A 27,711-nucleotide genomic window follows, 5' to 3' on the forward strand; every position below is an offset into this window, starting at 1 on the left:
AAAAGACTTTTGGACTTGGGGATGCCTCCCTGGGACCTCAGACTACATCCTTGGGAAGTGTCTCTCCTGTGTTCCCATGAAATTGGGGGGCTTCTCCCCACCCGGGGTATCGGGCTGGACTGATCTTCCCAGGGTCCAGGTTGAGTGAAGTCTGACATCAGAGTAACAGGGGTCAGCAAGAGTAGGACGTCTGTTCTTTGTACTTGGAGAGGCGCCAAGTGCCTCCCGATGTGAAGTCTATTAGGGGGAGGAGCACTAAATTGAATCATAGCGCTGATGTGGGGGTGGGGTTGGTGCGGAGGGATGCCCTGTGGTTAACCACAAAGGGATTTTTATTGATTACAGTTGTATTGAAAGAGACATGACTCAGACGTACCATATCCAAAGCCACAAGCCACGTAAAGCCCTGGATCCTATTGGAATTTCAGTGTAGGAAGATGTCCTGAACCATACATTAATGTGAGAAGTTTTACCATCCACATTTGCTTCTGCCCTCCAACAGCTGACAAACAGGCTGCATTTTCTATATCCTTTTTCATGTAAAGACTGGGGCTATTCATGGCTCAAACAGACATGTGGTTCTGTGGACATCAGGGGTAGCTTCCCTTACAAGCTGGTTTCATTAACCACCCCCCTCCCCTTCCTGTGTGTTCCCATTGCATTTTGATTGTAAACACCATTTGGCATTTAATTTTTTTTTTCTTTTTGTAGGATTGTTGGTTTACAAATTTGTCTCCACAAATAGGCTCTAATCTATGGGAAGACAGGGATAATAGAATAACAAGGAACAGCAATACCAAAAGCAAGGCTACTAGTTATTGGGAGTATGTCCTTTATCTTATACTCACCCAAATTACCCCATTTGAATAGGAGAAAAGAAACTGAGGCTTAAAAAGGGAACTTGCCCAAAGTTATGTCTCTAGAAGCAGCAGTACCTCCACTTAAACCTTGATCCTGCGATCTTAGCATCTTCCCATTGGGAAGTCTGAAATCCTTGTTTTAGGAGAGCTTCAATCCTTCTTATCTCATTTTTAATTTTTTTGTTGTTTTTATTTTTATTTCTTTTAGTTGTAGATGGACATAGTACCTTTATTTATTTACTCTTATTGTGGTGCTAAGGCTTGAACCCAGAGCCTCATATGTGCTAGGCAAGTACTCTACCACTGAGCCACAACCCCAGCTTCTTTTTTTTTTTTTTAATTCATCTTTTTAGTTGAGGCACCGAGTTCTTGCCACAGTATTTGCTCAGTGAATGTTAGTGATTTAAACAAAATTAAACATTTTTTAGATCCTTGTTTTTAGGGTCAATGCACATGGAACTTAAAAGTGAAATGACTAGAAAGTGAGATGACTAACATGCCACTTAGGTATAAAAAAAAGTTACTAATATGTACAGTCCTTCTAGGCAAGTTCGAGAGTTTCCATCCCTCCTAAGATGACAAAGAATTCAATTCTGCCTTACTCTAGCCATTTTTATTGTTTTTGTTAAAAACAATATGATATCTACTTTTTCAACAAAATTTTAAATGTGCAATATATTATTGTCTACTAGAGATACACTGTATAACAGAGCTGTAGCACTTATTCATCTAGCTTAATTGATACTTTATACCTATTGATTAGTAATTCCCTGTTCCCTACCCCAGCCTCTGCCAACTTCCATTCCTCTCTTTGGTTTTATGAACTGTACTATTTTTTAGATGCCTCACATTTTTAAACAATATCCCCAGTATTATTTTCCTGTCACGGAAACTGGTATGACTTTTTAATATTTTTAAACTTTGAAAAAATATCACTTGCTGTCCTCAAAGTATGTCATCTTGATATTAAAAACATGAGCTAGAATTCCTATTTTTTCAATAGGTTCTCAGAATAGGAAAGCAAGAAAGCTAAAGGCTTGAAATGATGAGTGACAAATGAATGAATGAAAATTTATTCAGCCCCTACTATGTGCAAGCTATCTTTATATATCAGATCACTTCTATCTTTAAAGAACGATGAAGAGCAGGGTTTTCTTTTTATAAATTAATCCTCATTTTGAAGAAAAGAAAAATGAAGTACACAAAGGGTAACTGACTGTCCTCCTGTAACACAGTCAGGATTTTGCCCAAGTCGCCTTTAATGCAAAACCTGTATTTGTCTTCTATGAGATCACAGCGTGTCACACTCAAGAGTCATTGTTGGCTCATGGCTGAGTCACTTTCTTGGCTTATCAACAGCAGGTTGGGATCAACAAAACAAAGGTTGACATCTTCACTAAGTTGAAAGAAAGGGACCACCGTCTGTCATACAAAGCAAAAGAAACAGAGAGGCCTATTATATGAACTCCGTCTGTCTAGACAGATGACTAAACAGGGGTCCCTCCAGGGTTAGACTTGAATTTCCTCCGTTCAGCCTGTTGGATATTTAGCAATAAAAAGAAGGAAAGAAAGGAAAAAAGAAAGAAAGAAACTGTTTAAAGGCTGTAGTATTAATCCAAACCTCCTACACTACCCGGAGAGTACTTTAAAAGTCATTTGGTGCAGCCTGTATGTGTTAAAGTTTCAAGCAGAAATCAAATTGAGACAAAAAGAGCCCTAAAAATACTTGTGCTGTCTGGCTACAGACCCACAAACACAGGCCTAAATGTCCCTTTATAGCACCAGTGACAGAAGTTTGAACTCACAGAGGGAGCAGGGGCTCATCCAGGTGTCCCCATAGCAGGGGATACAAAGGCACTGAAGTCGGACTTCTCATCTTTCACATGAGCTGGCAAGCTGTTTTTCTCCTGCTCCTTCTGTGCCCTGGGGACACTGAACTTTTTCTAACTTCTAATATGAAAAATACTACTTAGGGGAAGAAAAAGTCAGTATTCTTTCATCAAGGCTGAAAGATATAAACAGAGGCTAGTGATGACGAGATTCTTTTTAAAGCCTATTAATATTGCTATGCTTGGTTTATACAGAGTCCCTCCAGGTAGGCAATTAAGAGTTGGCCATGGGACCCCCATGAAGAAAGCGGGAGCATGACAATCCACTAAGACCTCCCTCATCTCCCAAGAAGTCCTTAGCAACGTGCAGGATGCTACTTTTATTGTGACCCATATTTGCAAAATCTGTTCAGTCCTTTGCTTAACAAATATTTATTGGATGGCTCAATCTGCAACATTCCTTCCTATGTATGGGGACTGACAGGTCTTCCAGGAACTGGTTATGGAATTTCTAGAGTCCTGCCCAATGATAGGTGCTGGTACTATTCTAATCTTTTAATAGGCATCAGAGAATCAATGCAGTCATCTAAGTCAAAAGTAATTCCTCAGATTTACAAACAAAACAAAACAAAAAACAGTTGTTCTATCCAGGGAACCAAATGAAAAACACCAGGATTTTATATTGCATACTCTAATTATTACCCAGCCTGGGCAAGAGAATAACTGCAGGGATGCACTTATCCTCCATATAAATTCATATCAGAAGAAACTATTTCCATTCTTCAAATGGGGAATACGAAGAATGTGCCTGAGTTAAGCTCAGAGGCCACTGCTTAATTCTAATACCAGCATTCGAACCCACGGGATCTGCTGCCTGCCTTTAAGTTCCACATGTTTTTAGGAGAAAAATATTGTTTGCAAAAGAAAAAAAAAATAATAAGAAGGAAAGAAACACATCCAAACACATCTCTTTTTATTTGTTAGAAAAGAATGATTCCTTAACACATGCAGATATGACTATGGTTTTCACTTGGTGGATACTCCTCTTTTGATATTTCATTCTTTCAAAAAAATATTTAAATTTAGTTTATCCTCCTAAGTGAGTGATTAATAGGATGTGCTGTAGATTCAGACAGATCAAGTTCAAGGTCTGACTCTATCATTTATCAGTTGTATAACTTGGGGAAATTAAATACAATGTCTGTAAGCTTCAACTTCCTTATCCATAAAATTGACAGTGATAGTGGAGTTTATGTAGAGTGCTAATACAGAGATTAACCCAGTGTCTAATATGACTATGCAGTAACTGATGTTTAGCATTGTTACCGGTAATATTATTATTGAAGACAGAATCCATGCTCCCCATCCATCAATAGCCCTACTTAAATAGATGCTGGTTTGATGCAGAAATTCATGCAAAATAAAACATGGATAGCTAGACAGAGCCACACAGTTTTATGAAAAGCTATGTACATCCCCAAAAGAGAAGTTTCCAGATCTGGTTGTGCATTAGAATCACCTGGAGAGGTTTTTAAAGCTAAAAAGGTGAACCAACTGAGACAGAATTTCTGGAGGTAAATAAGATATGTAATACATTCAATGCTCACCAGGTGATTTTGGTGCATAGTGAAGTCAACTACTTCTTCACTAGAGTCACTAAAGACAAACCACAGCCTTGACAGTTGGGAGTTTCCAACCTAGAACCCAAACACTTTGAAATATAAAGCCCAAGTCCAAGTCTGCCATGCTACCAGCATACCTGATACCTGATAGATTAGCTGTCCTAGGTGATTCACCTGTTTAACTTCTGAAAAGCAATCTGTTTTCTGGCTAACAATAGCACTAGAATTAACCATCCTCGAAGTCCCAGTGGCCTGGGTTCCACAGGGAACTACTTTCCTGGTCTCCCAAATATGGATAATGGAAGAAGTAAGTAGCAGTCTTGAGAAAACAAGTACACAGACCAGGAAAACAGAGAAGCAACCCCTGCTGCTCATGTGAACACATTAGAAGTCAGCTCCACTTCAGAGCAAAGATACAATCCAACTGAATATTAGAAAAATATGGTCTGGCCATTTAGATTTCAGAAGGATCCAAAACCAATTTAGACTCCAGTTGGTGGACAAAGTTCACATTCAGCAAAACAGCTCCAGCAGTTGCATCATACCCACTACAGGGCAATTCAGAAATACAGATGTCCAGCCATGTGCAAAACAATGCTTTCATTTTTTTTTTCTCCTCTTTCCCACCACTGACCCTGAGAGCAGGCTGGAAAAGCTTAGCATCTGTTGCTACTAAGAATAGGCTGTGGAGATAATTATTTACGAACTTGCAAGCATCAAGCTACCTTGCACAGTCAGGGGCTGTCAGAGAAGAGAGCTGTAACTGTGTTGGGGTCCACACAGTAAATGCCTCATGCTAGACAAGGTTACTTTTCAGTTTGCTCACTGGATACAACAGGTAGGAGTGTGACAAACAATCTACCTGTTGGGTCCCTTTCAGGGGACCAAGATTCAGGCTAGACAGCATTCTAGGGACTGACACGGTACATGATGTGTAAGTTGGCATGGGACTCACACAAGAGAGATAAGAGGCAGGAAAATCATGCTCCCTCTAGCAAACAGTTAAACATCTCCAGACTTATACTCTCATGGAAACTTAGCCTGAATCCTTACCGTGGACAACATCTTCCAGATACTGCTGGGCATGTCAGAACCAGGGTGGCAATCTAAGACCCTAAGGCTAAGGGATGTCACTACATGTTTTGGAGGTGAGCCTGAGTTTCACTTTCCCTGACATACATAAACTTCACATAACACATCAGGACTTGCTTCAGAAACCTGGTCCTTCCAACTGTGCTTTTTATGTAGATAAACTTGCTCTATATTGGAGGGGCCAGTCATTTATAAAAATGGAGGGAATTAACATTTATATTGACCTTATAAAATCAACCTACTAAGTATTTAGTAAATATCTATTATTAAGCTTCCCATAATTTCACCAGTACAGCAACAGTGTGGCTCTGATCATGTCCTTCTCACAATATCAAGTTTTTAACAGGGGTGAAATCTTCTTTCCCATCTCCTCTACTATCTATAGTAAACTATCATTTGTTCAAAATTTTGGCTATCCCTTTTCTCTAGGTCAATCCCCATGTTACCTCTCCCTTGTGCATGAACAACAACAACAACAACAACAACAACAATCAGGCATGAACACTTGACTTGCTTTAGCCAGTGAACATGATTTGGGGCAACAACCATATCTTATGGCTCTGCCATGGGATAAGCATGCTCAGGTTAGGGGGCCTGTTCCCTTGGCCTGGGTCCCAGAATGGAGATTTCATAAGCAAAGCTTAGCCAACGCACAAAGTTGAATGAATGAAAAATCTATGCCTAAGAGAGAATTTTTTTTATTGTATACAACTGAGACTGAGCGGAAAGCCCTAGAAAGTGACCTTGAAGTTGTAAAACAGTGCTTTATTCCCCAGAGTCCCACTATACCACAGCACATCGTTACATGGATGCTCATATACAACAGGCCAAGTATGTCTTCTGAACATATTCGCTTTGAATAATAAATACTTGACATAAACATATTGGACTATTCTCCAGACCCAGCATTTCAAGATTCCCTTAAAAAAATAAATCAATTTTTCCAAAGACCACACTAAGCTTTCTTGCAGTTTCATGATTCATCAAGATAGGGGTTATGCAAGCTCACATAGGAAGAAGCGATATGCAAGGACAAACCTTCTTTGTTATGGTTTGGATCTTGAATGTTGCCCAAAGGCTCACGTGTTGAATGAAGGTTTAGTCCCCAGTGAAACAGTTTTCAGCAGTGGGACTCTAGGGAAGGCGAATGGATCATAAGGGCTCTACCCTCATTAGTAAATGAATCTATAGATAGATTTATAATTTGATAACATTTTCAGAAGGAGGTGGGAACTGTAGGAGCTGGGACCACTAGAAATGTGCCCTAAAAGTATACATCTTGTCCCTGACATCTTCCTTGTTCTTTCTCTCTCTGCTTCCTGGCCCTCAGGAGCCAATGCTTTCTTCCACAACACCCTTCCACCATGATGTTCTGCCTCACCTCAAGCCCAAAGCAATGGAGCCAGCTGACCTTGGACTAAAAACTCTGAAACCATAAGCCAAAATAAATCTTTCCTTCTTTAAGTTGTTTTTCTCAGGTATTTTGTCACAGAGATGAAAAGCTGACTAACACATTCTCCTTCCAGAAAACATAAAACAGCTTCCTATTGCTGCTTGATGGCCAAACTACAATCTGAAAGGTCATCTTTCAGGAGGCAAATATCATCTCCCACAAGAAGACTTCCTTCACCTTTCTGGGCCAAGTTAAACAATTCTTCTTCTGGCTTCTCAGATGTCTCACTTGTGATCAACCACACAGAGTTGGCATTTTGGTTTGGTTGGTTTGGGCTGCCTGACTTCCTCACTAAGTTGTAGGCTCCCCAAGGACAGGATCTACGCTTCATGTGGCACCCAGGAGATTCAATCGATATTTCTTATACAGATGGATGAATCCCAGTGTAATTCTTGCCATGCAACACTTAAGAATTAGAAAGCAAATTCTGCTCCAAAAGAAATGCTTTTTGACTGATAAGAGACATAGTTTTACAAATTCCCTGGCTTATGACCCCATTTCAACATTTAGGCAAGGGCACTTCCATTTCCTGCACTAGGCACAGCTGGACAGATCCAAAAATCCTTCCAAGTCTGACTTGGAAAGGTAGTTTGTCATTCTTGAAGGCTAAAGCATGGTCACCTATGAGTTTAGTGCCAGGTGTCCCTGGCTACGGAGTCCAGGGGGCCTATTACCAGGCATTACAGCAAGTATAAACTCCAACAGCTGCCACAGCCCGCTGGTCAGCACAAGATGGGAGACCTACAGGACTATTTTCACACAGCGCCAACTCCTTGCCAGAAAGGAAGGAGGTGAGTTGCCAATAACTCAGGACTATTAAAAACCACCAAACAGACAAAAAAACAGAATCTACATAAAGAACCTCTCAAACTATCTGCTGAAGAAAGAACTCGGCACAAGGAATGTCTGAGATTCCTGTGTGGTTTTACCTAGAATTGCAGTCACCAAGTTCCAGCCAGTGCATTACCAAGGCCGCTCATGTACTTACCACTTCTACCCTAGCCACCCTAAGTTCCACTCCCAATCTAGTAGCCATAGTGGGCCCTTGGCGAAAACCACCGTTCTCCCCATCTTATTCAGAGAAAAAAAAAGTCACAGACCTTAGAATGGCCTACGAGGTCCCACATGAATTGTCACTCATGATCTTTCTAATCTCATCTTTGAGGACACTTCTGATAATCCTAGAACAGGCCAGAAATAGCCTAGCAGTTCCCTCTGCCAAAAACGCTCTTCCCCACATAACTTTCTGATCTCCTTCAAGTCTGTTTAAATGCTGCCTTAACTCTTCTACGGCCTGCTTATTTAAAATCGTAATTCACTTCTCTATCCTAAACTTGTTCTACTCGTTCCCCCATAACATTCATCAAATGCTATCACTCTTATTTAACCTCTATTATTAATTTTCTTCCCTCTTCTACAGAACATAAGCTCAACAGAGGCAAGGATTTTTATTGTTTTACTCACTGGTGGTATCATCCATGCCTATCATCCATGAGTGCCTGATACAAGTAGACACACAATAAATACCACTGAATAAATTAGTATATCAAAAGGATGTCCTCTTTTACCTGCCAAAGATCTCTGCATGCACTGGACATTTATTTTAGAACCCTATCTCTATTTTTAAATAATATAGAGAGATCTTTTGGTTGAAGACGTGTTGGAAAGTTATTTTTTCTCCTATTTTAATAGCCACATAGGCTTTAAATGATGCAGACCACCTAGGAGAACGAGATATTTCATTAAATGGTAGGATGACAAAACACACACACACACACACACACACACACACACACACATACTACCAAAATCATAATATTCATACTGCATGGTTGAATTCAAAATACTGGGTGGTTCAAAAATCACAGCAGAATACCAGGAGGCCCAGGGTTGCACAAATCAAATACCAAGTCATTTATCATTAACTTTACTTATTAATAGCTTGGTCAGATTCCCACCTGCTCTAATACTTCTGCTTGAAGAAAACACCATTTGGATTGAGAAAACTGTAGTTCACTGAAACTGAGTTTGGCTGAGATAATAGAGTTTACATTCCATTGTTGGCTAGATCCTAACCCCATGGAATGTGTCAGAACGGGATTCTGGCCGTAAAGAGGATGGCAGTGCTTTGACCAAACACTACCCCAGGGAATTATACATTAACTTATACATTATAGAGTATGTGTCACATATGCATTAAATATTCACTTCAAAAATCCCCTTCCCACTCCATGATTGCCTGGAGTGAAAGGCTCTTGGGTGAAAGAATTCACTCCCCTGCATAATCTCCAAACTGGGCATCTGCCACCCTCTCTACATGACCCTTTTTACTTCCTTGCACAGTCAGTGTCCCCCCTCTGTGATGAACAGTGAGCCAGGGATTTATGTGATACTATTAGCAACAGGACTACCTCAGTTCTTGGATGAACTTAGGAAAAGGAAAAGCACCTAGCAAAAACTCCACTAGGGCTGTAGATTCAGGGTCCCATGCTTGCAGGGCCAGCTGATCAAACAGAGGCCTCACTGATCTGCATCCTCCCAGCAGGATGTCTACAAGTAAACAGGCCTGCATCTGCTGCCTCACACAGCTGCAAACATCCTCAAGGCCAGAAGCACCTGCACTGCCTGTTTGGACTATGCAAAGTCCCCAGCTCCGCCCACCCAGCCAGCCGTTCTGACTCTGAGACAGGGCCAAGGAATCTCCTTTTAAGATGCCTCAGGAGATACAAATACAAGCCACGCTTTGAACAACAACATCTTTACATCTTAACTGAGTTACTTAAAAGCCTCTTACTCAGTAAGTACTTAAAAAGTGGAATGCACCTTCATGATTGTACATCCATTCATTCATGTAGAGACACTGTCTCTATTGCTTGTCCTCTGGATTCTTCTATCTTTTTTAAAAAAAACATTTATTTATTTATTTATTAGTTGCAGTTGAGCACAATATCTTTTTTATTTTATTTGCTTTTTATGTTTAGGTGGTGCTGAGGATCGAACCCAGGGCATTGCACATGTGAGGCAAGCACTCTATGGCTGAGCCACAACCCCAGCCCTGGATTCCTCTATCTTATTAGGAAACTTTAGGCAGGTCATCCTAACCTCCACCAATATTATTGGGGGTAATGAATTTAGAAAGAGAAAAGTGATTGTGCAACCACATGGTCTGTGAGGATGTGGTCCATTTCATCTTCCCTGTTGTTCTTATTTCAAGGCAATGGAGCCCCAGAGCCCCCACCATCAGCATCAGTGTCTGACATGCAGTGATCAACCACACTTAGGTTACAGAGGGAGGAAAGAAAGAGGCGCCACAGGCTCCACAATGCCTCCAGCCACGCCCAGCATCTCCTTGGAACCGAGAGGCGGTCACACAAGGTGACAGGGATGGCCCTCGAGCTGCTTGGCATGGGCCCACTCCACTTAACGAGTGTTCAGAATCACACTCAGCATGGAGAAATTCAACCTGACCCTGGATGCTTGCCCCCTGGCATACACTCACTTACATTTTTACTCAATTACTATTTCTAAGAACAGAGACAAAAAAAAAAAAAAAGAAAGAAAAAGAAAGAAAGGAAGAAAGAAAGACAAGACAAGATATGCAGAGCCCCACTATCTTGCATAAAGGTCTGAGAAGGGTCAGCTGGGGGCTGGGAAAGTAGAAGAGCCTCCCACTCATGGGAATCCACGTGGAGCCGTGCCTCACCTACCTGGCCACACCCTTGGAGAAATGATGGGTCTTTTCAGGGCAGGTGGGCTTCCCGTGTTTTTCCCCAAAGGAAAAGGGAAGTTTGAAACAAACAAGTGATAAAAAATTAACACCAAGGACTGGGGTTGTGGCTCAGCGGTAGAGCGCTCCCCTCGCAAGTGCGAGACCCTGGGTTCGATCCTCAGCACCACATAAAAATAAACAAGTAAATAAAGGTGTTAAAAAAAATCACCCCAAATAAGAAGGAGACTCTAAGAAGAAAAACCAACGGAAGAACCAAGGAAGACCTCTTTACTACCAGAGGGAGGGATGAAAAGGAAATCAGTCCAAAGCAGGAGGGAAGAAAGGGACCTAATGAATGGGTGACAGCATCTAGATCTGTGACCAAGGACGAGGCATTTAGCTCTCCAAACCCCAACTTCCTGAAGATTGGGGATTGCCCTCCTGGCCTTCCCTGCCCAACCAACATGAGAAGAATCAGGATGAGGACTAGCAACATGGGGTTCTCCAACAAATTTTTCCTTCCTTCTTTCCCCTTCTCTTCCTTCCAACAAGCCAGTCAGTGGGTAGGGAAAAAACTGGACATTCCACTTTTGGGTTTAAGGAGTGAAATAAAATTCAAATTCAAATATAGTTTTTCTCACAAAAGGGATTTTTAATTATCTTTCTTTATTGAGTTTGAATTTTCTTTCTTTCTTTCAAATTTTCTCTCTCCCTCCCTCCTTCCTTTTATATTCCCAGCCTTTCAAAACTTTTTATTTTTATTTTTTTAATTTGAAGCAAGTTCTCAATAGGTTGCTTAGGGCCTCTTTAAATTACTGGGGCTTCTGACTTGCAAACCTCCTGCCTCAGCCTCCCTACCTCTTTCCAACCCATTGCAGGGACTATAGACATGAACCACCAAACTGGTAAAAGGGGGCTTTAAAAGCATGCATTAAATCTTTCACTCTTCATTCATATAGCAGCTTCTAGCCACTCTTAGGCTTTCTGTAGTAAAATAAATATGTACTCTCAACAGAATCAGGGTTTTGTTGGGTTTTTTTCTTTCATTTTTCCCCCTTTGAGGAAATCCCAGCATAGGCCACTGTGAATAAACTATATTGATTCCTAAGAAGAAACATAAAGCACGGTAAGTTACAGAATAGGATATCCAGGGAACCAGGCTTCTATCAGAAAAATAGAAACATTTCCTTTGTCTCTATCCAGGTCACCGCCCTCCCACATTTACAATCAACATAATCAAAACCTTCTCAGGGCCTCAAATACAGGTGGTTAACTAATGCCAGGATTGTGAGTCTATTTCTTGTTTTCCTAAGCAGGATTTGGGGACAACTCAAGCCACTGAATTTATTGAATGCTAGGATCACTCAAGCTCTATTCTTAGGTCCAGACTCATTGCCCAGCATACAGAAGGCATTCAATAAATGCTGGTGGCAATACAATAATGTCCCAAATCAGAAAGAGGTAGAGACCTCTGGCTTTGGTGCTCCTTTTCCTAACCCATTGCACTGGCTCTGAGAAGCCTGCACTTTGTGTGAGGGTCAGGGATAAATAGTTCAAGCAAGCAGCAAGCTCAAGTCCAATTAGCTGAGGATGGACCCCTGTCAGTCCATTTTCTCATGCAACTCAGACATGTCAATATGAAAGTCACAAATAATGGCATCAGCATAACTCTCCCTTAGGCCTCCTGCAAAAACCTCAAAGGAGAGAAAAATCTCCTTTTCCCCCTTTAGTTCAGAACAAAAACAGTAATTAAGCAACTACTATGTGTCGGGAATAGCAACACACACATAAACAAGATATGAAAAAAACAACCTTCCTTTGACATTCAGGCTATACTGTTCAACTCTCCAGAGAAGCCTCCCTGGGGATCAGGAGATCAATATTTCCAATCCCTCTGTGTCCCTTGGAACACATATTTCATTACCCCCAAGTAATACTTTCACAAGCTACAGTCAAGTCACGGCACATCTACCAAGCTGTTCATCAGCTCTTCTCATGTAAACTCTGACTAGAAAATGTCAGGCACCTTTGTGATAAACTCAGCTACGAGGCTGCATTTCAGAATCCTATATAGCCTCTAATGTACACCCCACAGGAGACAGAAACCAAAGACGGACTTGATATCACCACGTCAAACGAGGAATAAAGCAGACGAGTGTACTCACCAAGGTACCCACAGAGCACCTGGGACTGTCTGGCGCACAAGCTGCCCACTGAGCCAGAGGGTGTTGTAACAACTGGGCAGACAGCTAGGAGTTTTAAAAAGCACAGTCATTAGCTATTTTACTGAAGAGAGGCCCGACACAGAACTATACAAAGACTCAAAGTAGAAGAGGGACTCACTGAATGTTCTTATTGCCCCCACCCAGATGTATAAGGTCCCTGCAACCCAGGGTCAGGAGATCACACACAAAGATCTATAGAGGATTCTGGATTCTGGTGTCGCAGATCTCCTGGACTCCCTTAACCAGCTATCAGACTCCTGGATTCTGTTTTCCCCTTAACACACTCTAACATTGAAATGACAATGTACAATTTATAAACTAAAATAGTAAAATAAATACCTTGAGTTATACTAAAGATGAATAAGAAGGGTCTTGACCCTCTTTGACAAAAAACAGCCTACTCATTAAGAATAATACCTGGTGTTTCTTTGGCTGGCCTAGATTTTTAGAGTTCTTAAAACCACCTGTCATTATTTTTAACTGGCATATGAAAACTCTGACTTGAAATGAGTCAAAAGTATAAGGGCATATTGGTTGTAGCTGCTTAGCTACAGTTTCGAAAACTGGAGCTCTTTGAAATGGATTAAACATTTCTCCCCTCAGAGTATGAAATCCAGAAATTCTGAGCTTCACTTTCCTTAAAATAAAAGCAATTTGGATATTTCCCACCTGATTCTTAGAGACAAAACTACACCAAAAAAAAAAAAATGTCTCAAATGAAGAAAAAAAAAAACATTCTTGAGTGTTCAAAGGCTTTCCTGCCTATAGTAGGAGCTTTGGATGAGAAGATATGGGCTAAAAATCCCCATTCTATCATTGATTTCCCATGAATCTTTGGATAAGCCCTGGAGTTTACCTGAACTTCAGTGCCTACAAGTTGAGGCAGACATACTGCTATCTCCAAGAGTTTTTATAAGATGGGAATGAGATGTTATATTTTAAAAAAGACTGGCAAATAAAAGTGATTAAGGAATGCAATCATATTAGCTATATAACTGAGCCCTCCTAGGCCTGGCATGATATAATTCTGTCCTGGCTCCTTGCATAGATAGAAACTATTCATCTTTTATATATGCAGGGCATATCTTCTGCAAGTAATACTGTCACTATTCAGACCTGAATTGAATCCTTCCCTGAACTGAACCCTTCTTTGGATAAAAAAACAAAGGCTTCATGGAATCCTCTCTCTCTCTCTTTTTTTTTTTTTTTTTTGCCAGATCTGTGCCTTTTATCACTCAATTTTAACATGGATAGTGTCAGCCTTTCCCATACTCTGCAACTTACCATCTTCAACATTCAGCCTCCTACAAAGACCCCAGTGACACTTTTTCACACATACATGGATTATGCGGTCTAGCCAACACACTCTTTCATTGAGATGGGGGTTCTCTGTGGCCAGTGTGGCATGGAAATGAAGGCCTAGCATCTGGGCTGTTAGAAACACATTCTGCTACCCTGATGCCACCATATGCTGCTTCCAGCTGACATCTGTTCCCATATGTTCCTACCAAGAAGCAACCATGCTGTTTATTTTAAGAGCTTTCTGCACAGCCTGATAGGGAGAATATTCCCTCAAATAACCAGTCAGCAAAGACAGGAAGCTACACTGGGTATAAACTGTTTGTCACAAGATTAGCAATCAAAGATTTCTCATTCAAAGTTGGTCTTTAAAAAGAGATGCTGAAAGTTATCCTAAATAAAAATCCACAAGAAAATAACCAAAGGAAGGTAGAAGATGCAAAGTGAGTCGCTTGGTTAGTAATACTTTTTCTCCAAACTATGGCCCTATGCATTTCTTGGGGGGATTTCAATCCTTTTCCTGGGAAACAGCACCTTCTTCAGGCCACTGGATGTCGTGGTACAGAAGAGGGACAGTTCTATCCATGGGATTCAGATCCCTGACACTGCCCTAGGTCACCCAGGTCACAGGTAGGAACAAGGTGACGTGACTATTGTCATTTACAATTTCCAGCATGCCCGACTTAAACATGCCCCTTTGGTTTACTTTCATTCTGCTATGAAGTTGCAGTCTTAAAATTATTTCTTTCCTTACTTTTTTTCTGTTTTATTTTCAAGCAGAGCCTTAGCAATTAAGATCATGAATTGGGGCTGGGTTGTGCTCAGTGGTAGAGTGCTTGCCTTGCATGTGAGGCACTGGGTTCAAGCCTCAGCACTGCATAAAAATAAATAAAATAAAGATACGATGTCCATCCACAACTAAAAAAAATATTTTAAAAAAAGGTCATGAATTGGATGAAGACATAAAGATGCGAATAGTGACTACTCAGGCCTCAGAAAGCAGTCCTTAGTTTTTAAGCTATCAATTTTCAGTCATCTACATGACTGAAGCAGTATTGGGGTATGGATATATATTTTTTAAGATCAGTGAAGCTCTAGATATATGCGAAATGGTTTGTAAAACGTGAAACACTATAAACATCTGAGACATTTATAGTCTTAGAGACAGTGCTTTTCAGAAGACTCTGGGCACTCATAATTAATAAATGGGCAACTATGGGTTATACAAGTTATAAAATAGGAGTCCCAGAATTAAAATTTGGTATAGGTGATTTACAAAATAACTAAATGATTCTGATATGAATTGTAAGTGTTGGGGTTCAGTTTTGCCTGTGACAACACAGCTCAGAAATAAAACAACAAAGCAACAATGTTTCCAGAGTGTGTTTCTGAATCATTTGAGAATCACCTGGCCTGCTTGTCAAGATGCAGGTTGCTGAAGCTTAACTTCAAACCACTGAATAATAATTTGGAGATGGGGTGGGAGACAAGGGCTTAGGAGTTTACATTTACTAATAAGCACCATGCTTGATTTTTCGCATGGTAAATTTGAGAACCATTCGTCCAGGTCTTTGTGACTTATAGGTTAGAAAGGCCATTTATAAAACATCATTTGACCTCAAAGCAATCCATCTAGGTGGGTCAAGGAAAAAGTATCTCCTCATAAGGTTTATATATGTCTGAGTAAGCAACAGTTTTATATAATGTGAAAATGTCTATTAGCTAGAAATAAAGCCATTCTTGCTATAATATCTTAAGCAGAATTAAAAATGCTTCAATGCAGTCAGTGGTGGTGGTGCAATCCTGTAATCCCAGCTACTCAAGAGGCTGAGGCAGGAGTATCACAAGTTCAAGGCCAGCCTCAGCAATTTAGTGAGATCCTGTCTCAGAATTAAAAACTTCCTTAAAATGCTTCAATCCCATTAAAATTGCTTCAATAAATTTTATGTCAAATTAGCTCCTGCTCTAGTCCTCCCAACCCCTCCAGCAACACAATGCATCTCTTGTAATTTTAACAATTCTAAACATGGATGCTATCTTTCCTCCTGACACTAAACTCTTTTTTTTTTTTAGAGAATTTCCAGCAAGTATTACTGAGAAAGGGAAAACTGTTCCAAATATACAATGATTTGGGGTCAACTTGGTTTGAGACCCTATTTTAGAATAAGAACTAATGACATTTGACATGACTCTACATGCATAGTTTCATTATTGGTGGTGATATTTTCTGACAGTGGAATTCTGAAACGTACCACTCTCCAAGACAAATGAGCACCAGTCACCTCATTCCATGGAGAAAGAAACTCAAGTCTAGTTGGTAAAACAGTGGTAAGTCAGACCTTAGTTCATGGCTATGGCCCACACATTTAACAACTGAAGGTTTAATACTACAGAGGACCAAATGAGTGACAAAATTACTTTTCAAATAGGTAAGTTTTTTTTTAAAAAAATGCCTCAAGGTGTCTCAGATATAAAACAGGGTGTAGACAGTGCCAGCAACCTATGGTGATGGAGTTTGATGGACAGGCAGCCTAAAAGGATGGCTATAATTCAGCTCTGGTTCTGCCTTGCCACTTGCAGGTAGAAGTTGGGAGCTCAGAAGCACTCCTTTCTTCATCCTTCCCAAATTTCAGAGCCAAAAGTACCAAGGGATGATTCACCTGGATGTGGAAAGATTTGCCCAAAAAGTCCTGAAAGAGAGACATCCAAGGAGACAGTTCCTTCACTAAATCATCCATCCTCTGCAAAGAAATGAAATGTCCTCTGTCTATGATTGTTTTTTCCTCCTCCTAAAGCAGAATCAAGCTGGATGCAGTGGGCATGCCTGTAATCCCAGTGGCTCAGGAGGCTGCAGCAGGAGGATCACAAGTTTAATGCCAGCCTTAGCAACTTAGCTAGGTCCTAAGCAACTTAGCAAGACCAAGTCTCAAAATAAAAAATAAAAGAAAGGGCTGGGATGTGGCTCAGTGGTGAAATGCCTCTGGAATAATAATAATAATAATATAAAATCAGAATAAGTCATTGACCTTTCTTTCTTATGGGCTGTATGAGCCAGCAGCTTAATTATAAGAGTTCATTATAAAACAAATAAAAATGACTCCAGTGAGATTGCCATGAAGATGTCAAAGCAGAAGTGAAAATGTGACTAAGTCAACAGAAAGAAACTAATGACCCTATGAGAAAGAATCCCCCCAATGGAAGGAATGCCAAGTTACAGCTACAATGGTGTAGACAGAATCATCTCTGATACACTTGTTCTAAGAAGGACTGAAATAACCAATACTGAAACGAATCCGAAATTTAAAAATTAAATTATACTTTCCAGAATATTCCCATTTATATTCTGGCAACAGGAAATATTTCAGTACTCATAAAATACACTACAAAATTACAATGATCTTTTTATTTCAGATAAATTTTTGCAAAGGTCAGTGGACCCTGTGGTCATTTCAGTGTCCTTCTCACAACCAAACTCTGCATTCTTGTTCACAAGATGAGGTAACAAAGATGGCTAGAATAGCCTAAAGTCAGGAATGAGTGATTATCTGTGAACTAATTTGTCAAGACAGATGTGGTATTCGTCAGGGTGGTAACAGGGAAAACCAGGTGGCCAAAGCCAAGGTTGAAGTCCCAGCATCTTTCGTTTGCTTTCATGAAACCAGAAAGATGCTGTAGTATTTCCTGAAACAAACAACAACTCCAAAAAAGCAACTCCTTTTCTCAAATAGCTGCTCCATGATTTTTCTTTCAAGAACACAGCGTCACTTCTTTGGGAACAACTTGCTCCCCCATTACCAACACACAAGGACCCAGGAAGTCCTGAGGCAACAAGGACCCTCTCCCAGGGAACAGAGATGTGTGGAACATGCTAGTGTGAAAGAAAACAGCTGCCTGTGGAGGCTTGGAAATGTGTTCAAACTATTTTCAGAAAATTTGGGCTTCACAACATCCAAAAAGCATTTTCCGTTTGCCTTCTGTTTCTCAGTTGCTGTGGTTAAAGGAACATCTAAGCCAAACATTTCTTACTTATCAGGCATAACAAATCCAAGTGCTCATTTTTGAGAGAACAGAGGAAGGGATGGTCCCAGTCCACAGAGATCTCTTTCTCAGCACCACAAGGCTTTCCCTTCTTGTAAGAGACACAAAATCCAAGCAATTCAATTCCTGTCAGACAGCAATGCTTTCTCACATCAGTGAAGTGGTGTTCCTGGGTAGCCCCAGCAAAGCCAGAAGCTAACTCAGTTCTCAGTGAACACCTTGCCCTGCCAACAACACTCTGAGGTTTTAGGGTGGCTTTGCTCTCTGATACCAGCACCCAGGTTTTCATTTCTCCTGAACAGTCCCTCCACTTTCCTTCATGCCTCTTCTCCTAATGTCACTCCATTGCTAAGGCCCTTTTCACCTGATAGCTCAGAAACTGCTGTGGCTAATGCTAGGTAATGAAGGTGAAATGAGGTCTATCCAAGTCTAGCCACAGCTGCCAAACCAGGCTCAGTCTTGGCTCCAAATGTCCTGGCTTCTTCCTCCACAGAGACTCTCGCCAAAGGAAGAAGGAAGAAAAGGAACCTGTGAGGAGGGGTGGGACTGGAAGGGCCAGGAGCAGCTGCATTAGGTGCTTCCTCACACGCCTCCTCACCAAGACTTTATAACCGCCATCTTCACCCAGTGAAGAAACTGAGCCAGGTCAAGTGAAGGGGCTCCAACCCCAGCTACTAGGCCAACAAAGGCAGAGCCCAGATCTGAACTCCGCAGGAAGCAACTTGAATGTCAATGAGACAGTTCTGATAACTCTCAAGGAGAGAGCCCATCTGTAACCAAAACAGGACCACTTTTCAACCATTGTGACTATGGTAGGACTTTTTTTTTTTTTTTTTTGTACTGAAGATTGAACTCAGGGCCATGCACATGCTAAGCAGGCACTCTAACATGGAACTATATCTCCAGCCTTTTTAAAACTTTTATTTGAGACAGGGTCTCACTAAATTGTCCAGGCTGACCTCCAATCTGTGATCGTTCTGCCTCAGCCTCCTGAGTAGCTAAGATCACAGGTGTGCACCCTCACACCCATTCTAGAGTAGGACTTCTCGGCTTTGATGTTTCCCTTTTAACCTCTGAGATTCCTTTGGTGCAATTCCCTTGTTTGTTCTTCTTCCTTCTTTACTTATTGGATCTGTCCAGCTTTGAAGCCCATGCTCATGTATGGCACCATCCTGCTTTCCCAAACACAACTCTCTGAAAGAGACTAGAGGAATGTCCTATCAATCAAATCTGTCAAAAATTTATGGGGGAAAAAAAGTTACAGGGAAAGATCAAAAATTTATCAATTGATAAATCTCCAATTTGGGGATCAATCAAATACAGAGATAAAAGCTGAATATGTTAGAGGTAGGGAAAATAGAGCCAAACTCATGTAAATTTAATTCTTGCTAGGAGAGTCACCATGCTCTCCCAGATGCACTGCATTATTTTTCAAGAGGTCAAGAAAAGTCATGTTCTCCATTTTCTGGGTTCTGTATTAGGGCTTCTATTCTGCATTATGGTTTCTTCTATCTGTGGTGACCGAAAGCCTTACTTCTATAACACATCACTGCTAGAAATAGAAATATCCATGTCCTCAGATATTAAAGGGAAAAAAAAATCAGTGCTAACCTCAAAGGGGTGCTTGTGAAGATGAAGAAACTAGAACATACACATAAAGTATTTAAATCTCTGCAGAGGACGTATCAATAAAGGTTAGCTTTCACCATTATCATCACCATCATTTTCATTATGGTCTGAAAAATGGGCAACAGGAAATGTAAGGTCACATGAAGCCCTAGGCTGCCTCTTAGCCCGTGATACCCATTAAGTATGTCTTCCCTGAAATTGAAGGTGAGCAGATTTCAGTTCCGTGTCACCTGGTCCAGACTCTTTGAACTCAGATCCTCTGGTGGTTCAATCTTAGTGCTCATTCATCTGTTAAATATTTATTGAACAAAGACACTAGGCGAGGTTCTGTAAGAGTGCAGAGAAGTTAGACTGCTCAGTTCCTATTCCGAGAACATTTACAAACCAATAAAGAAGACAGCCCAGAGCACGGTGAGAAATTACGAAGAACAAAAGAGGCAGAGATGGAGATAAAACTTAAGATGGTGATGGTGCGGTATGAGAGCCAATTCAGCAAGACTAGGAAATCAAAGAAGGCCTCTTAAGGAGGTGACATCTTACTAAATAAGTGATAAAAGACAGGTCTCACCTGGGCACAGTGGCACTCACCTATAATCCCAGTTACTTGGGAAGTCAAGGCAGGAGGATCCCAAGTGCAAGGTCAGCCTGGGCAACTTTGTGAGACCCTGACTTTAAATACATACATACATGCATACATAAGGGCTGGGATGTCATCAGTGGTAGAGCACCCCTGAGTTCAATTCCCAGTGATGCAAAAAAAGAAGAAATACTCCCAGTGGAAGAAACAGCAACAACAATGGCTCAGGAGCATAAAAATAAATGGCTCGTTTGTGTAAACCAAAGAAGGTGATATAGTGGGAATGTAATTTTCATGTCAGACTTTAGTAAGAGAAGGGGCTGAGCAAAGGTGGGGCCAGACCTTGAAAGGTCTTGGATGTCATCTAAGAAAGCAGAACCGAAGAAGCCTAAACTCTCAAGGCCTTCTCATATAGTAGATTACCAGCCCTGCCATTCTATGTGCCCTGACCATAAATAGCAAAGGTCACCTAAAGAACCAGGAAACTAGAGTGAACCAGGAAACTAGATTCACCGATTGGAACTTACAAAGAAAAAAAGGGAATGGAAGTCTGAAGTGGAAGCAGTTTCCAGGCGTCGTTTTTTTTTAAATCACATTTTAGTATCTCTAAAGTCCAGATTTTCTTTTATCATCAATGCCATCTTAGCATTAACTGGAGTGATACTTCTTTCTCAGTGGCACATAAAACAACAGTGTATCTTAAAGTCAATGGTGTTTGCCATTCAGTGAATAAGAGCTGCCCTGCACAGCCCTGCTGCATGTCCAACACAGCTGTGCCAGGTGTTTCCTGGTAAACATCATCTCAATCCTCTGCACCTCCAGGAAGCAGGTGGCCCAGTGAAGAAACTATGGCCCACTAAAGTGAAGTGGCTTCTGTCTCCCAGAGACTCAGCCGAGTGTGGAACAGGGACATGATGTATAAGCAGTAGACTTTCATGCACATCATAGAAAAGAGCAAGAAGACAAATCACAGGTTGGGAGGAAGAGGTTAGGAGCAAGCCCTGTGCTGAGTTAAGGCCACCCAGCCAATCCAGGCAGCAAGGTGCTGGAGAAGCGCAGTCAAACACCCATTTCTGGAGATCAGACATCAGAAAAGAAACAAAATGAATGAGGAACAGAAGTAGCTAGTGGTTGGAGCCTGATGCAGATTTCATGTAAACAAATGACAGAAGCAAGCCTTTCAGTCTAAACAAGCCCATCAAAGAATCCCTAATGTATTATCAAACTTAAGGTAAAATACTTGGAGAACATCGAATTCCTAGGTTAAAAACTATTTTTGTTTAAAGGACACTCGAAAAACCAAAAGCACACCATGTGCTTTCAAAATGACAATGGAAATATTTGTTTATCTCAGCCAGGGCCATGTTTCATCAAGCTGTTCAGAATCTGCAAAATGGAATACACCCTAAAGCAGAAGGGCTGCCGAAGCAGGGAAAGCACATCTGGCAGATCCAAGGGATCTCTGCAGGATCCCCTCAGGACCGGAAATTCTCCATCAAGAGAGCAGCAAGGGCTATCTTCAGCACATTCTCCTGGTTGCAGTTCACCTTACTCCTGAACCTCCAAAGAAGGGTAGGGGTGGCAGTGGGGTAGAAGTCAGGCCGGAGTCGCACCCAAGTGGTGACCTGCACACCTCTTCCAGAGGTAGGCTCCTCCAGTCTATCTTCCGGAACCTTATAAAATTGCAGCCTGAAGTGTGTTGTAATCTCTGGGCAAAGGCCTAGGAGTCAATGAACTCCTCAGTTCTAACCCAGATTTGATGTGGGTTCAACAGTGAGTCATTAGCCTTTTTCTCACATTCCCGTTTCCTCTAGGAAAAATGATCTGTCATTCTTTCATATCTTTATATGGAAGATGCTGTGACTAGGTTACATCATCATCTTTTCACCAGGGAGAAACTGTAATTCAAAAAGTGCAGCTCCTTGGGTAGTCCACAGGGGTCGCTGTGGAGACAGAGAGGACCCCAGGGTTCCTTCTAAGAGGTCAAGTAGTCCTGGGACACCCCTCAAGCTTCTCTGAAGGCCAGCCTCTATCCAGCAGGGTCTCCTCAGGAGAAGCATAAGGCCGGCTGGCCTACGTCGGCAACAAAGACTATCTAACTGTTTCGGTTAAAAACTGAGGACTTTTTTCTTTCTAGTCTGAAAAGTAAAAAAGAGGAAATCCTGAAAGAGGAGAATGTGGCCTAACTTAAATGTAACCACAATTAGGTACCAGAGTTAGTACAAGCAATGATGCAATAAAAGAGAAGGAATTAAAGTTTGGTCTGTTGCACATAAATAAATCTTTCTGGAAGTCAAAGAGTTCATGTCTGTTCTTTGATCTCATATTTCTCTCTCTCTCTCTCTCTCTCACACACACACACACATACACACACACACACACAAACACAATGAGAAAACCTTAAAAAAATAAAATAAAAATACTACATAAACCAAATATGCTACTGTATTCCAGCAATTGCAAACATTTTCCTTCATTGGGCAGTTGGCCAACAGACCAGCCATTTGTATAGAGAGAGACATATTCATGAAGAGAAGACTAAGTCACATTCCCCAAAACCAGTGTCATTGGTATTCATTTTATATTCCAAAATTTCACTAGGAAAATTACAGGAAAATAGAAAAACAGATTGCTTGGTATTAAATGTTTAGCATTTGTGTGAAACAATTACAAAGGTAACCTCATTGTGATTTTTTTAAGCTGAATATTTTAGTTTATCTAAATTAGTATGACAGAATAAACAAAAATGATTATTTTCTCCAGTTCCCTAGGTTGGCGATTCCACTCTTCATTAACACAAAACAGCTTATTTTACTTGAAAGGAAAATCCAAGGTAATTCCTCACTTCTTTTTTTGTTGTGTTCTGACTAACATCATACTGTTGCTGAGTGAGGCTACTCATGGAAGGGTCAACACCATTTCTTAACTAAATAAAAGGAAAATGTCGATGTCCCTAATGTAGGTGATGTTAAGATCACAATATTCAAGTATACACCATACAAAATGGTCTAATTAATATTCTATTTAATTAGATAACTTTCTGATTGTCATATTCAATGCTTTGATTTTAATATTATTTAGTCACAAAGATCTTTTACTTTTGTTATTACTTCTAAAATGGTACTACTAACAGAATTCAGTGGGCCAAGATAAATACCAGGGTTCCAGAACTCCTAACCATGGGCAATACTGAAATTTGGGGCCAGATAATTCTTGATATATGGAGGAAGGAGGAGCAGTCCTGTGCTTTATAGGAAGGTTAGAAACATCCTTGGCTTCTACCCAATGAATACCAGTAGTACTACTCCACCCCTAGTCATGACAACCAAAAAATGTCTTCAGACATTGCCAACTGTCCCTGCAGAGATGGTGGGGGTGGGAAGGTGAGGGTTTCCATAGTTGGAACATTACCTGATTTGTTACAATGAAAATAGAAGAGAGAAAGAAACTGAAAACCTGTCTCTTCCTTTCTTTTTTTCTTTCTGAATGTCCAAGCCTCTACAGATGCTACTTTGATTCAACAGTCACTCTCTAAATTTCTAAAATCTTGTGCAGTGTCTTTTGAATTGACTTCAAATGGATTGTCAAACTATTCAAAGTTCACTTAATTCCCACTGGGCAAACCATCGGTAAACCTTAGCCTAACTCCACTTTGAGTCTTAAACTAACAGCATGTGAAAAGATCAATATGAATAAATTCAAAACTAATCAGACCCCTTCTTTAAATGTTGACACAGTATTATTTATATCCCATAAATACATTCTTGACTAAAATTCATACTAGGAGCTTGGCACCTGACCAGTTCTATTCATATTTACTGTATTTATATAGTACACTTAGCCAAGGATAATATTTAAGACAAAATATGCCTGAGGGCATATACAATATCTCTTATATTTTTACTTTTAAATCTCCACATTGCTAAAAATATTTAGTCTGAACTTCATAAAATGTCCCACAAAGGGCTATCAGCAATCTGTAGTGATATATAGCTCATTGAGTATAATTAGAGCATATTTGTAATACTTGAGCTGAAGTCACTCCCTGAACACTAATAAGTCGGTGGTAAAAAAATGAACCAGTGATCTTTCCCATGCCTTCATCTCTGAGACTTGTGACCCTCACCGGATCCACTGCAAGAAATGACAGGCGCACACCCTCCCTGCAGCAATTCAGTTAAAAGCTAGGCAGAAAAGTCTTCAAGAGGGAAAGTTGGTATAAAAGCCAACGCTGTTGTTTTAACTTGCTTTTAAAAATATGGTGGAGTAATTTTTTTTCTTTTCTTCCTTTTTTTTTTTTTTTTTGGAAGAGTTCACTGTATTCCAGAATAACTAGAAAGTGCTGGAAAATCAGTTAACCTACTTTCTATAAAATGATCCACAGTTCTTGCACAGTAGTATCAACTCTGCTATTAATATGGTTTTCTGCTCCTAAACTTCCATACAGTCCACAGGCTTCTTACAGCCTGTATTTGTTTATTGAACACCGATAGTCTATTTCTTATCCTGATCTCATCAGAGGTTTTAATTTGTCTGGAAGCTGAGGGCAGAATGGAAAGGAGAACCCACACACTGGTCTTAGATGCCATATTCTGAAATCCTCCTAATAATCCAGGAATTTTTCCAATCTGTTGATGACCATGATCCTGGATTGGACTGTCTCAGCTCATCTTCATCTCTCAGACTTAAGAATGCTTGAGAGAACTCAGAATGAATGCCTTCTTGGATAACTTGCTCTTTCCACATCCATAGAATGGTGAGATCAGACCTCTCAGTGTTGTAACACATGGCAGTTCATTTGAGCTTTTGCATGTACACACTGAAGGATGAGTTATCCAGGTCCTACATAACATTTGCTTGTCTCCCCAAATACCAGTAGAACCAGTGCATGTGCTAGAGAGAGCAAACTGACTCAACTCTTTGTTCAGTCTCAATGGTTTTGGACTAAGTACAATGAACTTTCTTTCCTAATATCTCCTTGGCTCCATCCCAGATAGAGAGTTTTGCTTCCCAAGGGGAATAACCAGGGTGGAGTGTATTTTGTCATTGATGTTGTGGACAGTGCCATAATTACGATAATAAAATTATCCTGCTTGCCAGGATTCCCTGTATCTCTTTCTGCCATTGAATAACAAGAGAAGACAACTGCAGCAAAAGAAAGGTGTCCAGAAAGACTGGGGTTAGACATATGGGCAGACATTCCAAGGCCATTAATACAAGACATGGCAAGTCACATCGTTGAGACTTGTCAAAATAAAAATATAAATATTAAAAAAGAAAAGCACCACCCAGTAATTAGAATTTCGGTGATAAAATTACCAAGATGGCTGTATTATCTATTTAGGCAAGACGCGGAGACTTCCCAAAGGCAGCCAGCAAGTATATAGGGCATGGAAAGGGGAGGAGAGAAATGGGCAACCAATGAAAAGTTTATGACTTAGGATTTGGAATACTCAAATGCTGAAGTGTATTTCACTTTTTTCTTCTAGTTCTTCCTGGTATTTAACCCTTTCAGGTATCACTGGCTGCTGCTGCTGCTGCTGTTGTTGCTCTTTCTTTAAAGAAATCTGAGATAATTCTATACTACTCTCCTCCCCAAAGAACTCCACAATAAATCATTTCACTCTCAGTGCTACTGTGTGCCAGCCAGTTTTGAGGACACTGCTTTCAGGGAAGCATAATAATAATAATAATAATAATAATAATAATAATAAACATTATTATTATTTTAAAATTAGCTGTCTTTTCTTAGATTTAGGAATGCACCAAAGGCACTGCAGAAAACTTATGAAAGGGCAGGAGTACAGAGCTCAAGGTTTAAAATGATCAACGATAGACCCCTAAGAAAAATGACCTGCTACCCAGCGATTTTAAGAAGGCATGGTTGGTGAATTCTGAAAAAACAAAGTGAAGTAAAACCTTCTTAAAAAACCTCAGAAACGAAGGTGTTCTTTCTACCGCTCCAGGTGAAGTCAAAAGGGGACGTGATTACAAGGGTTTGCCTAGGGGGAATATAAACACCTAGAGCTTGCAATAGATACCTCAAGCACTGAAGGGTTTTTCGAGGAGTCTCCAAATCGGGTTTTGTTTTGGCGATGCTGACATTTTTAAGGGAGTGAGAGACAATAGAGGTGGCTCCGGGGAACCAGCTGATAGGTCGGCTCGGAAAGGGGGCGCCTTCCGGAGAGGATAGTTTGGAGCCACTTTTTTTAACCCTTCGTGCTCCAGTTTGGCGCGCCCCACGCCAATGGGGCAAAGAAAACAAGCGACTAAGATCCTCTGAGTTTAACTCCTACTCCGGGGAACGCCAACAGTTTGACAGAAGAAGGTTGCTTCCTAACTGGTGGCCGAGTTGAGGATGTCAGGGAAGAGCAAAGGAGAATAACTCCTTAAAAAGGACCGAGGCGTTGGGGGAAGGGAGAGGTGGAGAAAAAACACGGCAGACAGTGAACGTTTTAAAGCCTGAGGGTCTCCAGCACACGACTGGATGGGAGGTGAATGGGACGAAGGACAGAACCGGAAAAGAGCAAACCGGGACCCAGAGAGGGAAGGGCGATTCCCAGAGCTGCTGCGGTTCTGAGAGCTCCGGGCCAGCGTTAAGCCTTGGGGAAGCGAAAAACAGTACTTACTTTCGGAGGGGAAGAAGGACGGCATGTCTATTTTGTAAACCTCCTTGGCGTAGTACTCCTCGTCGCTTCTCTCGCGCTCGCAGGCGGCCGCCCTTCGGCTCGCTTTCTCCTGGAGCAAGTCCCTAGTGCTGTTGTAGATGGAAATCACCTCCGGGGGGACCTCCTCGGGCTCAGGGTAGTCTTCAGGAGGGCTGGTGAGCTTCAGCTTGCTCAGGATCTGCCCGCGGATCGCCTCGATCCTCTTGCGCATGAACTGGTCCATATCGAGTGTGCTGCAGGTAGACAGGCTGAGCGCGACCGTGACCAGATGCAGGATCAGAAAAGCGCTCAGCAGACAGTAGTGCATTTTTTTTTTTTTGTAAAAAAAAAAAAAAAGGTGGAAAAAAAGTGTTTTGTTTTGTTTTTTAGATTAAAAAAAGAAGGAAAAAAAAAGAAATAGAAGCCAATAATTCTCAAAGCATAGATTGGGTAGAATTGTTTGTTTTTAATACGAAACTTTTGCAAACAATCGAGTCAATGCTGAGTAGAAAAATGTATCTTGCCTGAATTCCTTTAAAAAAAGAAAATGCAAGTTGTTCCAAAAGTGGAAATATTAATATGGGGTGGGCAATGGAACCCTGACTTTACGGAGTAAGAAAAAGTTTTCTTGGAGCGACGAGATGAGGGAAAAAAAGAGTCTAGTGGCTATTAAGCAGAAATAAATTTAAGAGGAGGAAATGGAGTTCAGTGTGTCAGTCTCGGGTGCCGAG

At 40.9% G+C, this 27,711-nt stretch overlaps 1 protein-coding gene across 2 annotated transcripts in view; it reads right to left on the reverse strand.

The window, feature by feature from the left end:
- Positions 1-27,308, reverse strand: part of Tgfb2 (transforming growth factor beta 2) — an 82,979-nt gene extending 55,671 nt beyond the window's left edge. Inside the window, exons 1-2 of one of the 2 annotated variants that reach the window (XM_026387990.2) lie at positions 26,963-27,308; positions 12,731-12,814 (exon numbers count right to left, since the gene is read on the reverse strand). In XM_026387990.2, the coding sequence (XP_026243775.1) occupies positions 12,731-12,814; positions 26,963-27,308 (430 nt within the window). The remainder of the gene's footprint in view (positions 1-12,730; positions 12,815-26,962) is intronic. The other variant, XM_026387991.2, reaches the window with a different exon arrangement.
- Between the last annotated feature and the right edge of the window lie 403 nt (positions 27,309-27,711).

Source organism: Urocitellus parryii, chromosome 9, assembly GCF_045843805.1.
Source record: "Urocitellus parryii isolate mUroPar1 chromosome 9, mUroPar1.hap1, whole genome shotgun sequence".
Taxonomy (NCBI): Eukaryota; Metazoa; Chordata; class Mammalia; order Rodentia; family Sciuridae; genus Urocitellus; species Urocitellus parryii.